Consider the following 14,975-nt stretch of genomic DNA (forward strand, 5'->3'; position numbering starts at 1 on the left):
TCCTTCGCATCAGAAACTTGAATGGATTTGTTGTTCAGTCCGTGCAAACAAGCATTTTTGTTACTGGAATAGTGTTAGCTGGAATAGTGTAGCGACCATTGATGTTGATATGGTGTGTATTGCTTATTCACTGTAAACTACTGACTTGCTATTTATTTAATTTTATATTATGTAGTTAATTTGCTTTATAAGTGAACTATTGTCATATACTGTCATGTGTTGGTAAGTCATATGTATGATTTGTGTAGACCTGCACTGCAAAAGAAAGGACACCTTGTTGAAATTGTGCTTCCCAAATATGATTGTAAGCAATATGATCGTGTCTGCAACTTACGGGTATGCCATTTCATTAAGAAAATAATTGAACGTGTTGATAGTCTTGGTAGTTGGTATCCTGCACTACTTGAAATAATGTGATTATTCATTCAGGCTTTGAGCGTGGAGATAGAATCATACTTTGATCACCAATTATACAAAAGTAAAATCTGGGTTGGCAGTGTTGTAGGTATTTTATTAGATATTTTCGTTTTAATTGATTGTCTTTTACTGGTTCAGTAACTTCACTTTGACTGTGCAGGTCTTCCTGTTTATTTTATTGAGCCCCAGCATCCTTCTAAGTTCTTTTGGAGAGGAAAATTTTATGGCGAGCATGATGATTTCAGACGATTTTCATTTTTTAGCCGTGCTGCTCTTGAGTTTCTTCTACAAGCTGGCAAGAAGCCAAATATCATTCATTGCCATGATTGGCAGACAACATTTATTGTTCCAATAAAAATGCAGGGAGGACATGGTCTCCATTCAACACTCTCTTCCCACTCCAGAAAGTTCATTGGCATTCTTAATGGTATTGATACTGATGCATGGAATCCTGCCACTGATGAATTTCTTCCAGTCCAGTACAATGCAACTGATCTGCACGGGAAAGTAGAGAATAAGCAAGCCTTGAGAAGGAAACTAGGTCTTTCATCTGCAGATATTAGGAGGCCATTGGTAATTGGTAGAATATTAAATGGTAGTTGGTAGAATATTAAATGTTTTACTGGAAGGTACTAGAAGTTGTTATAGGTTTTTAGAAGATTATAGAGATCTCTTTGTAATTATTACTGTAGGGTTAAGTTCTCTATTTATAGAGACCGCTGTACTGTTTAAAATTAATCAATTTGAATAACAATCTTCTTTCAAGTTGGTACTAGAGCTCCGAACTTGTAATTGAAATTTGATATACAGGTCTGGGTTGCACAGGAAATGCCATTTCTCTGAAACCTGCTCTGCAATTTACCGAAGGCTTTTGCCCTTCGGTAAATGCCCACTGTTGGTCATTACCGAAGGCTTCTGCCCTTCGGTAAATACCCTCGTTTGGTCATTACCGAAGGCTTTTGACCCTCGGTAATTACCGAAGGCTTTTGGCCCTCGGTAATTACCGAAGGGCGAAAGCCCTCGGTAATTGTTAGCGACAAGGGATTTACCGAAGGATTTTTGGCCGTCGATAAGCCTTCGGTAAACACCCATTATCGACGGCCTGTGGCTTTTACCGAGGGCTTCTGCCCTTCGGTAATGCCCTACTTTTTTGTAGTGTATTTCCGAATAATCAAACAAGAACATATACATATCAACGCACGTTTGTTAGATGTATAAATTTTAAATCTAATTAATGTTTTCGTGAGTTAACATTAGTAGTAATATAAGGTGCAAAATAATTTTCATATTGGTCATTCCATATGAAAAAGGAAGAATTCTTGTTAAGAAAAAGCTAGTGCCAAGCATATACATTGATGAAAACTCCACCCTTTGTATGATCCTTGTTATTCCAGAATTACAAAATCCGGTGAAAATAAAAAAAGAAGCATCCCAATGATCTATCTGTCCACATGTTAATCACCAAAATTCACAGCAAATGGTTCTGCCATGACTAAACTTGAGGCTAGCTAGATTACTTAGACCAGACCCTAGTGAAATAAGGATCTGCAAGTTAGAGATGATGAAAGAAACACTATATTCTCGTCTTCAAAAGGTGCACACTGTCAAATTAGCAACTTCATATAAGGAGGAAGAAGGAAAGTCAGAAATATATGCATCATTGTCATCATCCCCAGTTTTCCACCTATTCATGCAATAACGAGAAGGGTGGAACACCATGGCAGAGAGTCATGCTGGTAGACCTAGGTGCAAGAGTTGGAATTGCAGTTGGAACCCAAGTGTTGCATGCAGAGCCTTGATCGTATGCACTACCCTTCACTGCATCTACAGAAGCTGATTGTTGTTGGGAAAGATAATACAAGTTCCTTGCATGTGCATGATAAGCATCATTCGATCCATAAAGACCTTCATAACCAAGTACCTTCATCTCATTATCACCAAAACCATTACTTCCTCTTATATTACTATGATCACCGTCACTTGCAACAACAGTACCAGTCCCAATAGGTATCAGATAGCCCCCACCAGCTCCATAACCATCATAAACCACCGAGTTAGACGAAGAGCTATTGTCAATGGAAGCAGAATCCATGTTCATGATAGGGTGCAAGCCGGAATTTGCGTGGAAAAAGTTGTGTGTGCCGTTATTCCCTAGCTGTAGTTGATGAATCTCAGGATAAGACAAAGGATGAGAGGTATCAGAATTGTCGTGCTGTTCTTGCTTGCACCATAGTCTCTGTCCATAAGGGTAGTGCATGGTGGTGCAAGGCTGAGGTTGGTGGAATGAAAGACCGTTGTGCCAGTTATGATGAGCTGTTGCTGTTCCTCCTGCATAGTTGTTACTGATACCTTGAGTAAGGTGAGAGTTCAAGATGCTGCTGTGATCTTCTTGGTCTGTTCTATGAGCTTCCACGTTCAGTTCCACCTGTTCCATGTCCTTCAAACGCTTGGCGGCACCACCAATCGGCAAGGTAGTGCTCTCAAGTATGCTCTTCACATCGTATCTGCTCATGTCGAAGTTTGTAACGGCACTCAGTCCTCGGAATTTTATGGCCGCAACATCATAAGCCTCTGCTGCTTCTTCTTGAGTGCCTGAAAATTTTATCATCATCATCAGTAAAAAAACATAGATGCAGTTTCATAGGTTTTGGATCAAATGCATGCACTGCAACTGCGTTAATTTCGTCAGTTATCAAACATGCACATTTACTTTATGAAATTAATATTTCTGCAGATCATTATTAACATTTGGTCATCTGAATGGCAATAAATGTTGTCTTTAATTTCTTCATTTTTGTTGCTTCGAGGTGATGTTCACTTTTTACCTACCTTCGTCTATCTAGTTGCTTCTCACAACAGACTCTATGATTAAGTTTTTCAAAGTTCTTCCTTTAAAAAATAAAATCGGATGACTGAAATTATTCTATGTATATGCATCTTCAAATTTGATGAAAGACTGTCATATCTGCTTCAAATGATTTTGGGTGCAAAACATATTAATATCTAAAATATAAACTTACTGAATGTTCCCAAGTAAAGATCCTTGTTGCCTGCAACTCTCCCAATCCTTGCTTGCCATCTACCATGTTGATGGTGTCTGCAATCATATCATTTAAATTAACACAAGATATAAACATAGCATATTCATATACATATTATAACTTCAATATTACAAATGACACAGTGGGTTAACACAAATGACATAGTGGGCTAACAAATTTTTGCAAAGCATTGCCAGTTAAAATTCAAATACCAAATTATTGCAAATACTTCAAATAAAAAAAAATTAATAATTTTAATTTACCATTGTGATCACATATATATTATAGACTTTTGTGTACATATTAGAGTCTATATAGTCAACTATATACCTTGTTACTCCTCGATAAATGGATGCACCGCGAGAAAACCCACTACTCTTCCTGCATCAATGAGATTTTTTATTGTGAATAAGATAGTTTAAAAAATTAATAAAAGTTGTATTTGGTGAGTATAGACACTTGCAAATACCTTCTCAATGACGCAACGTACTCTTGCCTGGTCATGTGCTTCATTTCTTCCACCTCTTTCTCATAGTGGCTAATCTAAAATGCATTGATTGTTGAGGGAGACATAAATTATTCCATGTCAAAAGATTACATCAAGTGATCATGTACACATACATAGTTTGCATTATCAGACAAATAACAGTTCCTCCTAGGAAAAGACACATCCCATCAAATGAGGAAACTTTTTTCATCCCACAGGGACACCAACTAAACAATGTGCCCTCGAGTACCATGATGCCATAACTTGTTTCGTTAATACCGATACCAACTTTGTATAAAGCAATGTGTGCAAACAACAACCTTAATTTAGTGAACATAAACAGGAAAAAAAAAGCAAAAAAAGTGGCAAAACAAAATCAAGAAATGACAGCTTACTGGAAAATTTGTTGTTGTGGTTGTTCCCCAGTATTTTAGTGCTGCCAAATCATAGGCTCTAGCTGCCTTTTCTTCTTTGTCATAGCCTCCTGAAAGTAGTGACGACAAATGATCACCAATAATAACTAATTTTATGGTTCTTTTCTTTACTTTTTAAGGAAAAAAGATAGAGATAATTCAACATAAGAAGTGTATATTCTTTTACTCACCCAAGTAAACTAAAAGGTCATCATGTTGAAGAAAGTCATTGTCCCATAATGGATGTCGAGACGAGGAACACAGATTAACAGTGTCGGTTAGTTATAAAGACTCAAAAGGCAAAGAAAGAAAATGAAAAACATTGACAACATTAACCATAGAACTGTAGAGGAACACGGTAGATCATTTACCTTGTCTTCCTTTGCGAGTTTGTCCCTCTCTTCTGCAGCTATTATCCCATAGATGAGCCTCGTATCTTCCAGTCCACCTATGCCTTCGATAAAGTAAAAACAGAACGGAATAATTTCATCATCATTTCAAAATAAAAAGTAAAAAAAAAAAGAAAAAAGAAAAAAGAAAAAAAGGGAACTTGTTCCAACAACAATGAAACTGACTGAGGTAACCTTTTAACTGAGATTTGAAGCAGTTATGAAAGATTTGGGACAGTTAATTTAAAATATAGTAATACAGATTTTTTATTAGGGTAAATAAAATGAGAAAAAACCTTGTTACACCACGGTATATAGAAGTTCTTTGTCCAAACGTGTCAATGGACTTTCTGGGTGCAGATTCAGTGGCTCCTGTTGGGATGGTATCAAGTGCAGCAGTGGTTGGTGGTTGTTTGTTATCTGAAGAACTCTCTCCATTTTCCACATTTGCAGAGAGAACAGGAAGTGAAGTGTTGGATTGTGAACCAGTACTCATAGAAAGTGAGAGAGTCTGCACACTGCTTCCACTGTTCCCACCACTTTCATTGTTGTTGTTTTCTGACGGTGGCGGTTGGTTCCTCAGCCATGTCTTTATCATGGATAACCCTATGGAGTTACTATTGCCTGTGCTACTGCCGCCACTGGTGGCCACTGGCTGACTCGGAAACATGTAATCTGTTGAGGCTGAGTTACCGCCGTAGGTTTGGTCATGTTCTCCAAAAGAATGTCCTCCCAGAAAGTTTTCAAGCTTTGGTTGCTGTTGTTGTTGTTGATGTTGATTGTTGTTCATGTTTTGGTCACTGCATGAAGTTCCTAACAGCAAGTTCTGACTGTTGTAGTTCTCTTTCCAATCTGAGAAATGAGAAGCAAAGATTAAAAGAACAGCAAAAGACCAACCACTTTCAAATATATAGTATTAACCAAAAATAAATCCTTCTTAAGATTTGCACTGGTGGAAAATCCAAGAAAAGCAAGATATGTTATATGTAAAGTAATGAAAGAGAAGTGAAAACCTTGAGGGGTGTTGTGAATGTCATTGTTTCTGTGAAATGCTTCATATATGCCATAAGAAGGAAGATTGAGTAGATGAGGAGTTGATTCAGAAGTGAGATCAAAACAGTTTCCTGCAACATCAGTGCTTGAGATTCCAGCAGGGTTGAAGCCAAAACGGGAAGGTGGTGTTTGAGAGTGATCTTGACTAGAAGGGTGTTCTTGAGGAGAGAGAGAAAACCCCAACAAGTTCATAGACCCCATGTGTGTGGTGTGATAATGGTTATTGAATATCACAAAGAGATCACAAAAGCTTGAAAGAACTCTTGAGAAGTAGATTATATATAGGATGAAAGTAGTAGCAGTTTTGCATGTAGAAGAAGAAGCAGCAACAGCGTATAGTTTTTATATGAAAAGGGTATGAAGAAAAGCAGAAGGAGGAGAAGAAGAAGGGTCAAATTCTTGAAGAGCTCAAAGATTGAAAAAAAAACATTTATAGCATAGAGATGAGAGACCATTTATAGTATATTTAAACTATATTTATATACTCTGAATTTTCTCTTTCTGGACGATATGCATACACACGCGCATACAATAGAAAGGAGACGCGTAGGAGATATCCTAGGGCACTTTGAAAATCTTTGAACCACTTCGGTTCAAAGGCTAATGAAAAGATATAACCACACACAAACACATTCAGAGAACCGTTTCGTAATAAATACTCCAAACACAACCCTAGTTGCTCTCGGCATTGCAAAATAATAACTTTTTCTCATCAGTTATGACTTGTGACACATGAAAACAATTTCTGATGTGATATGTGATATCACCCTTTTCTTAGTAAGGTGAAAAGTTAGATATTATGAACTTTGATTTCATAATTATTTTTTTTTTCAAAGTGATGGAAAAGACATCGATGGTTAAGAAACCCATAAATGAACTTGTTTTATTAAAGAAATCTAGCTAGTATGTGTATAAATACTGTTAAATGTTTTAGTTCTGATATCTTGTTATTATTTTATGTAGGATCATCATTATAAAAATTGTATAAAATGATTTTTCTGACAGGTTAATTTGATTTTTTTTGACTGTTTGTAACTAAGGTTGAAGATTAGATTTTGCAGTATTGTAGTTTTTTCAAAGATAAGCTACTCATTGTTCATATGCATAAACACGTGTGGACATGAATGATCAGTCTGGTGCATAATTGAACATGTATTTTTTAGTATATATTTGTGTACGGACACTGATCAAGTTATTATGTATGAAATTTATTGTATGCATGAGTTATTTTTAATCCAGTGTGTATTAAAAAAACAGTACAAATGTATGTTCACTCCATACATAGAATGTTTAAGAAAGAAAAGTCACATGTAGAAGAATAAAGTAATATCGATGATCTATATGGACATGTAGCAGTGTTTTCACAAAGGTTGTGTGAGAGGAACCTTGTAAAATGTTATTTTGTAGTTAAAAATGATGTTGAATTATGTGGTCTGGGAGAAGAATGGTTGTTGCATTCTCTTTCATGGCTGTAAACACCTGTAGTGTAGGGGAAGTTGAAATAATAATTATCTGACAAAATAGCGTGACAAAAAACCACACGCAGCCCCTCGCCACACCCATTTATTCAAGCCCACTTGGACATTAGTCACCTCATGTCAGACCTATTATCACCATCACAAGTCAGAACCTTAACTTGCTTTTTTTTCAAATTATAAGTTAAGTACTATTTAATTCCTTTTCTGGATAAATCTATTTTAAATCATTTTCATCCTTTCTTATCATGTTATGTTTATCTGTAACATAAATTAAAATTTGGTTATAGAGAACAAAGAACATGATTTATGACAATGGCATCTCAGATATTCAACTGGATAATTTATTGTATTTTTATTAGTTTTTTTTTTCCAGAAATGTTCATATATTTTAAAAATTATTATATTAATCTACATTATTTTTAATTATTATTATTATAGTTATTTGAAAAACTATGAAATTACTTATTATCAGTTTTAAAACATTAATAATAATTATTATGAAAAAATTATCAATAATCTACTGCATGCATGTTGATAAATATATTACAAATTTTTTGTTACCATTAATTTAAATTTACTCTTATTAATCTCTTTATATAAATGAAATTACTATACAAATTTCATTAGTATTTTTTATATAAATTTTTTTATATTAAAAATTTTTACTTTTTATAGAATCTGTATACATATTCTCAGTATCATTTTCTAACTTATACAAATTTCATTAGTATTTTTAATTTAATATTATATTAAAAATTATATTTTTTATAGAAATTTTATACATATTTTCAGTATCATTTCTAACTCACATCATTAAAGTTGTGTTCACTTTAGAAGATGGATTTGGAGGAAAGTGACTAAATGAATTTGAAAGGATTTGAGGGTGAATTGTTTGTTGTTCTTTTAGTAGATTTGGAGGCAAGTGAAAGTGAATTTGGAAGTAAAATTTGTGAAAACTAGTGTAGGATTTGACTGATATAACAGATACAAAATATTACTCAATTAGTAGAAATTGAAGATTACAAAAAATGTTCCTAGTTATAAAAGTAATATAAAATGATAATTGTTAATATTATATATAATTGTAAAAATGTTTATAAGGAGAAAAAAAAATAAAAATTAATTTTTAAAATGTAAAAAAAAATTATAATTTAGTAAATTGAAATAGTAATACTTATTATTATTAATATTTATTATTATTATTATTATTATTATGAATATTATTGTTATTATTATTATTAATATTATTATTATTTTTTTATTATTTTTTTTAATTCATCCTTTATAAATCCACTACATATGCAATTGTATGAGGGTAAAAATGAGAATGGATGATACATCGCTGCAAATATGTACAAGTGAGGGAAGATTAAAAAAATCATTTCTCCTGCGTTTTGAATCGCTCGCGGATCAATTAAAGTAAATATGCAATTCATCCCAAATCCATCTTCGATAATCAACTATAACAATATCTTCCATCAAAGCAAACACAACATAAAGTATCACGATGAAGCTCTAAATAATGTATGAAATTCTTAAATAAAAATATATTTTTTATTGTAAATATTGTATATACATTCGTGATAAACTTGTAAAAAACAATTTGACAAAATTTATTTTTTTATAACTTATTTTCATAATTATTTTAAAATAATAATTTGGTATCAATATTTTAATTTTCAATTATAACAAAGGTAATTGAAATATTACACTCATCTCAAACGTCATTAATAAAATTCATCAATATTTTGTATACAAAAATGTTGTCCATTTGAACTAGTTATCATACAAAAATATGTCTGTTAGAATACAATCATTATTAACTCTATATAAAATTAAAGTGACTAAGAGAAAACATGTTTTCACTTTCAGAACAACTTCATACTAATTATAAAACATACATCTCGAGTTTGATTGAAGGTGTTTTATTATTTGAACTAGTAAATAAAGATTACTTATGTTTGTATGTTTCTTTTAATTGAACTTAGCATAATCATAACTAAATTGTTTGTACATCTAGTTTTTTTTTGTGTATAAGGAATATACAAAAGTAAACTTCAAAACCATTGGTAGTTGACAACAAATGTCATCCCTCATACCTATTTATACTCGTGAACTAATGTCCCTTAATTTGTAAATGTGGTGGAGACATCCGTTTTAAATATTTTAAGAGAAAACGGTAAAAAAAAACATGTAGGAATGATCAACTATGGATGTGATCCACAACTATTATCTATTTCATTGTTGTGTGGCACCAACTAAACAAGGTCAAAATACAATTTAAATAAGATCCAAAAAATTGACATACAACGAAAATTAAATCACTGAGCATAACAAGATAATTTTTATAGAAAAATAAAAGCACATAAATTTACATGGATCCAATACAATACAATGGTTGTTGTTCCATATATGAATACATGAAATGGAACATAATCAAATCCATTTATTTCTTATTTATGTCATAATTACTACATACTATCAAGATTCATTAAAATTCAAACATTAAACTCTCATTTCATACCAGTGACAGTACAAATTGGGTGCATGAAGTGTCTCAACAACATTCATTCACCACAAATGCAAAGTACATTATGTTTTACAAACTTTGACAACAAACTATATTCATTTGACTAAAATTTGGATAATTTACTATCATATTTGTTTGTTTACCTATTAAAACATCAACTTTCAACTCATACTTTCATGTGGATTTGTATTAACCCTACAAGCCACCTAAAATATTTGTATTTGGTGGGTTTCTACATCATCCTAAGATATTTTTGTATATCCAAGTTCGAAGGTCAAATTTGGCTTTTTTTTTAAAAAAGTTAAATAATTTAAGTTAAAGTTATAATAATTAAACTAATTTTAAATTTAGATATAATGTTTTGATATATAAATTATAATGAATGTAAGTTTTTAAAAAAATATTATTATATATTTTTTAAAATATAATATTATTTTATAAAATGATTGTTCTGATTTAAGACACAAACTACAATAATTGGGTCCAAAAATTATTAAGCACAATTTTTATACCTAACCTATATCTTGCATAGTTTTCAAACTAAGGGGTGAGATCAAGTTTATTTTCACAACTTTACTTACATGACTTTATTTAAAGTTTTTCAACATTAAGATGATACTTTTTCTGGGATCAAAGATACTAATAAGTTGAAATGATATATTTGATGCACATAAGGTGAATTATCATCCACACTGTAATAATTTTCAAGACAAAATACATTATACCCTCATTGAAAAGTGGACATTTTGTTGGATACTGATTATGAAAAATCAAACAAGTGTGCTAATATGTTTTAATAATACCTTATGCAACTAAAACCTTTATTATAAATCAATAAAATTGGGTCAATGTTATTTTTCATACCTCTTCACACATGCAAGCATCTTAAAAATTAAAATTTCTTAACTTAAAGGAAAAGTATATTTCTTTTATCATAACATCATAGAACAACTATGACAACATAATACACCACTTTGTGTGATATTACAGTTCACTAATTATAAATCTTTCATTGATTTGTCTATTTTATGATATATAGTAAAAAAGAGTGATTCACATTAATGTAAGAATTATAAATCAACAAAACATATATATAATGTTACAGCATTGGTGCATTATCTTTACTCACAATAAAAAAATAACTATTTGTGCACTGAAAGACTAAATATTTATAAATGCACCAATTTAGATGACATTATTCTTCACTAATGAGGAATTTTTTTGTAACAATCACATAGACCAATTACATGAAAAACATTAATGATTGCCAATGAATAATATTGTTCACAAGTTAGGTACCATATAATCAAGGACCAAAAATGCATCAAGGAATGCAAAATTTGTAAATGTATCAATGATTTCAAGAATCTAAATCATTCCAAATGAATTATAACTAAATGTTTACGTCAATTATTGTCTTACACCAAATTGTTTGTGTTTTGTTGCCTAAAACATTTTCTTCTTTCTAATTTCATCAAACATGTCCATAATATAAGCAAACAACATTTTCACAAAAGTTCATTAATTTGTTTGAAATAATAATTTGCTTTAATTATTGTATACAATAACTATCAATCTTCAATTATCTAAATGACTTTGACACTATATTTATTTTCAGCAAAGAAAAATTAGCATTCAACATATATTTTAATAGTCATTGATCTCGTGTTGAATTTAATAAAGATATTAGATTGTGAAGATAAAAGAAAGGTCACAAATGGTATATTGTCTTCCTTTTACAATTGTTGACTTCAAACTCATAAAGAACTTTATATTCAAATAAAAATTGTCATTGATATTGTCTATATAATCCAGTATTTATTAGAAGTAACAATATATTGGTATATAAAATATTTATACAGGATATGAAAAACATGTTTTATGATTCACATTACTTAAGTTAATGTGATTAAAAAAACTAATGCATAACAAAAGAAAAATACATTTATATGCACTTATTTATTATTTTAATAATATATTATTGTTTATTCTTGTAATGTTTATTCACTACTTTGGTATTTTGAAATTAAGTTGGTTTGGGAAATGTTTTTTAAATGGTTTATTTGATATATTATTATTATTATTATTTTGGAAAATAACACAAGGGTGTTATTTATATATTATGATAACAAATAAAAAGAGAATGAAGTGTAAATATAGATCAGGTAAGACAGGAAAAAGAAAAAGAGGTGAAATATTAACAAGTATTTTAAAAGAATGGATGTTCAATCTTGAAGTTATAAACAATTTCTATATTAGCATCATTTAACAATATTACTTTTTAATGAGGGAGTTTGCAATGTAAACTTTTATATACTAAACTATTTTTAATGATGAATATATTTATTTAGATGAACTTTTTTCTTTTCTGAAAAATTATAAGAAGAAAAAACGAAACTAGATTGTTTATACGTTAAAATCGGTGTGTGTATTAATTAGTTTATACAAATTTTCTTTGATAAATTTTTAAACACAATTAACTTATATGTAGTTATATTAAAATTTGTATTATATAAAATTATGCTAAAAAGTGAGTTTTACATCTGATCATAATACGAATACCAGAATATTGTCAGCAGCTAATCTTTAAAAGTGTCTTTGTGAATATTATTGAAATACATGAAAACTTATCTTACATTTTTTTTAATAAAAGAAAACGTATTTAATCGAAAATGTTAAATTTATATGTTATATGCTCTCACTGACAATAATATATAAAATTTGAAATGTTTCTGAAAATTTTCTGACGAAGAACGACGTAGCAACCCATAACTCCAATATTTAAGTATTATTTCATCGTCCTAATAATCAATCTGCTCCCCAATTTCAAACGGAACTCTCTCACTCTTCTCATCAAACCCACACAAACAATAATTCATCTATATCAGACAACTTTTTTTTAGAAAAACTATATTTTTATAACTATACATAAAAAATAGGGAAAAATAACTTTATAAAGAAAATCTATCATACTTATTGTCCAATGAGACTGTATGGTTAGGTTTATATAATAGATTGAACGACCATTTATTGAAGAGTATCTCACGACATTATTATTAATATTAATTAACTTAGTACAAAGTATAATTATCACTAAATTGATCCCGATTAGATCATGTTAATCATGAGTTTATTTTAAAAATTGTAAATATAAATGTGAGGAAAAAGGTGAGTGATTTCATTTAATACGTATTAATTATTCAAACGATCAAATCTTCACTCACAAGTATGTTCTGTAAATAATCTTGATAGATAATCTTTTAATTTGATTCAAATGGTATTTAGAATGAACAATATTAAAAAACAAATACTTACATTTTTAAAATATATATTAATCATTAAATATTTAACATCGATTTCATAATCGAAATATTTATTTTTTATTTTAGTATTTATGTAATTTGATATCATTCAAAAGTTAAAACCAATCATAATTTATATTTCTTAAACATTTTTAAGAACAAATTTGGAAGTAGTTACAAAAAGTTAAAAAAAAAACAAACCTAAAATGTTGTTTCATCGAAGTAAGATCAAAACATTATTTTAAATAAAAATTATAACTATTTGATAGTTTTGGGTGTCTAATTTGCCACTTTTTTTGAAAAATTTCACATTAATAATTTAGAATACATAAACGAACAAAATTTCATCTTAGTGGATTTAATGAGATTAAATTAAATTCAATTTCAACGTTTCACTATAATAATAAAATTATTAAGAATTTATAATAGTTGATATTTAAATTTAGGATTAATTATAATTTTTGTCTTTGATTTTTATTCATATATAAACTTTGATCATATTATATTTCTATACTTAAACAATTCATGAACGTAATCCTTATAATTAAATTATATTAACTATTTGTTGACGTCACAGAATTAAACAATTAATTATGTTAACTTTTTAAAATATTGACAGAAAAAAAAACGAATTACATCTAACATAATTTATTATTTATCACCTAGAAAATAACATAATTAATCCTCAAATTTATTGCATTCCTACTGATTTTTACACTTAATACTCTCCATATTTAAGCTATAGTGTTACTAGTGGTATTGATAGGATATGAAAAAGCACTAACAATTTATAATTTTTTATATATAGACTAATGACATAGATTAATGGGGAAAAGAAAGATTAGCTAGTAAGATTATTATTGCTAGTTGTGCCCCTTTGTAAGGACAACAACCCTTGTCTTGCGGGTTACATATTTCATTCTCAAAAGTTTGTGAAGAGACAAATTGGACAAAAATATCTAACTCCCAAGCTTCCAATGTGGAATTTCACACATAAACTTTTACAAATAATAAAGTACTCTTTAATTACGGACATCATTATCACTATTTTAGGATGCTCATAAAAAAATTTAAAAATATGCATTTTTTTCTGCATTCCAATAAAAAGTTTTCATTTTTATTGCTTAGATATCAATACCTTTATAGCATGTTTGTATAACCATTCTATCTAAATATAAACAAAATTTGTCTAATTTTATGAATGAAACATTGTGTAAGGAATTAAAGTTATATGCACATATAAATCATGTTATTATTGTATGAAATACCCAATGATTCATTTTTACAAAAAAAAAATCTATTTTTTTCATTAACTTTTTTTTTTATCAATAAGAGTAGAACATAATAAATATGATCATGTTTAAAAGTATTTATAACTAAAAAGGGTACACTTTTTTATATTTGTTGAATGAGTCCTTTAAAATAAAGTAAAAATATTTTTACATTATTGGTATAATTTTTTTATATGTTTGCAAGTGGGAATTTGATGATGAAGTGTGAAAGCAGAAGTAGATAAAAGTTGAATGAGAAGTTGGAAATTAATGATCTTTATGGTTTTGAAGTTGAAATTAATTAATGGGCACATGGTGCAATAGGTTAAAATGTGGAAGGAGGAAAAAAGAGTGAAAAAGATAATAGTAATAAAAGATTAGTGTAGAAGATTTGGTTAATGAGAGATAAAGATTGATCTCGAATGGTGCAATTTTCATAATGTAACTTTGACCACCAACAAAGGAATCAAGGACCATATAACACATGCCTTAACAACCACTTTTTCTTTAATACTTTTTAATTAAATAAACTTTCATTTCTTAATTACAATTATTAAATTACTAATCCATGTTGACGGTGCCATCCCCTCTTGC

General features: G+C 29.6%; 1 protein-coding gene and 1 pseudogene across 1 annotated transcript; one reads left to right on the top strand and one right to left on the bottom strand.

Annotated features, from left to right (window-relative positions):
* The first annotated feature begins 231 nt into the window (after positions 1-231).
* Positions 232-1,023, top strand: LOC148199175 (putative starch synthase 4, chloroplastic/amyloplastic pseudogene; annotated as a pseudogene).
* Positions 1,024-1,714: 691 nt separating this feature from the next.
* Positions 1,715-6,216, bottom strand: LOC124825303 (AP2-like ethylene-responsive transcription factor BBM2). The gene is made up of 9 exons (XM_047297890.2): positions 5,761-6,216; positions 5,044-5,599; positions 4,730-4,812; positions 4,550-4,558; positions 4,341-4,429; positions 3,928-4,001; positions 3,789-3,839; positions 3,438-3,514; positions 1,715-3,009 (listed from the first exon to the last, which is right to left on the bottom strand). The coding sequence occupies exons 1-9, from the start codon at positions 5,999-6,001 to the stop codon at positions 2,102-2,104; spliced, it is 2,088 nt and encodes a 695-aa protein (XP_047153846.2). The 5' UTR covers positions 6,002-6,216; the 3' UTR covers positions 1,715-2,101.
* Between the last annotated feature and the right edge of the window lie 8,759 nt (positions 6,217-14,975).

The sequence above is a fragment of the Vigna umbellata genome, chromosome 4 (genome assembly GCF_029865625.1).
Source record: "Vigna umbellata cultivar VRB3 chromosome 4, Vumbellata_1.0, whole genome shotgun sequence".
NCBI classification, from domain to species: Eukaryota; Viridiplantae; Streptophyta; class Magnoliopsida; order Fabales; family Fabaceae; genus Vigna; species Vigna umbellata.

Coding starts and splice junctions, on each gene's coding strand:
- LOC124825303 (XM_047297890.2), bottom strand. CDS start 6,001: ATGGGGTCTATGAACTTGTTGGGGTTTTCTCTCTCTCCTCAAGAACAC. Junction 3,840..3,927: donor TACGTTGCGTCATTGAGAAG/GTATTTGCAAGT, acceptor TCATTGATGCAG/GAAGAGTAGTGGGTTTTCTC. Junction 3,010..3,437: donor TCTTTACTTGGGAACATTCA/GTAAGTTTATAT, acceptor TAAAATTTTCAG/GCACTCAAGAAGAAGCAGCA.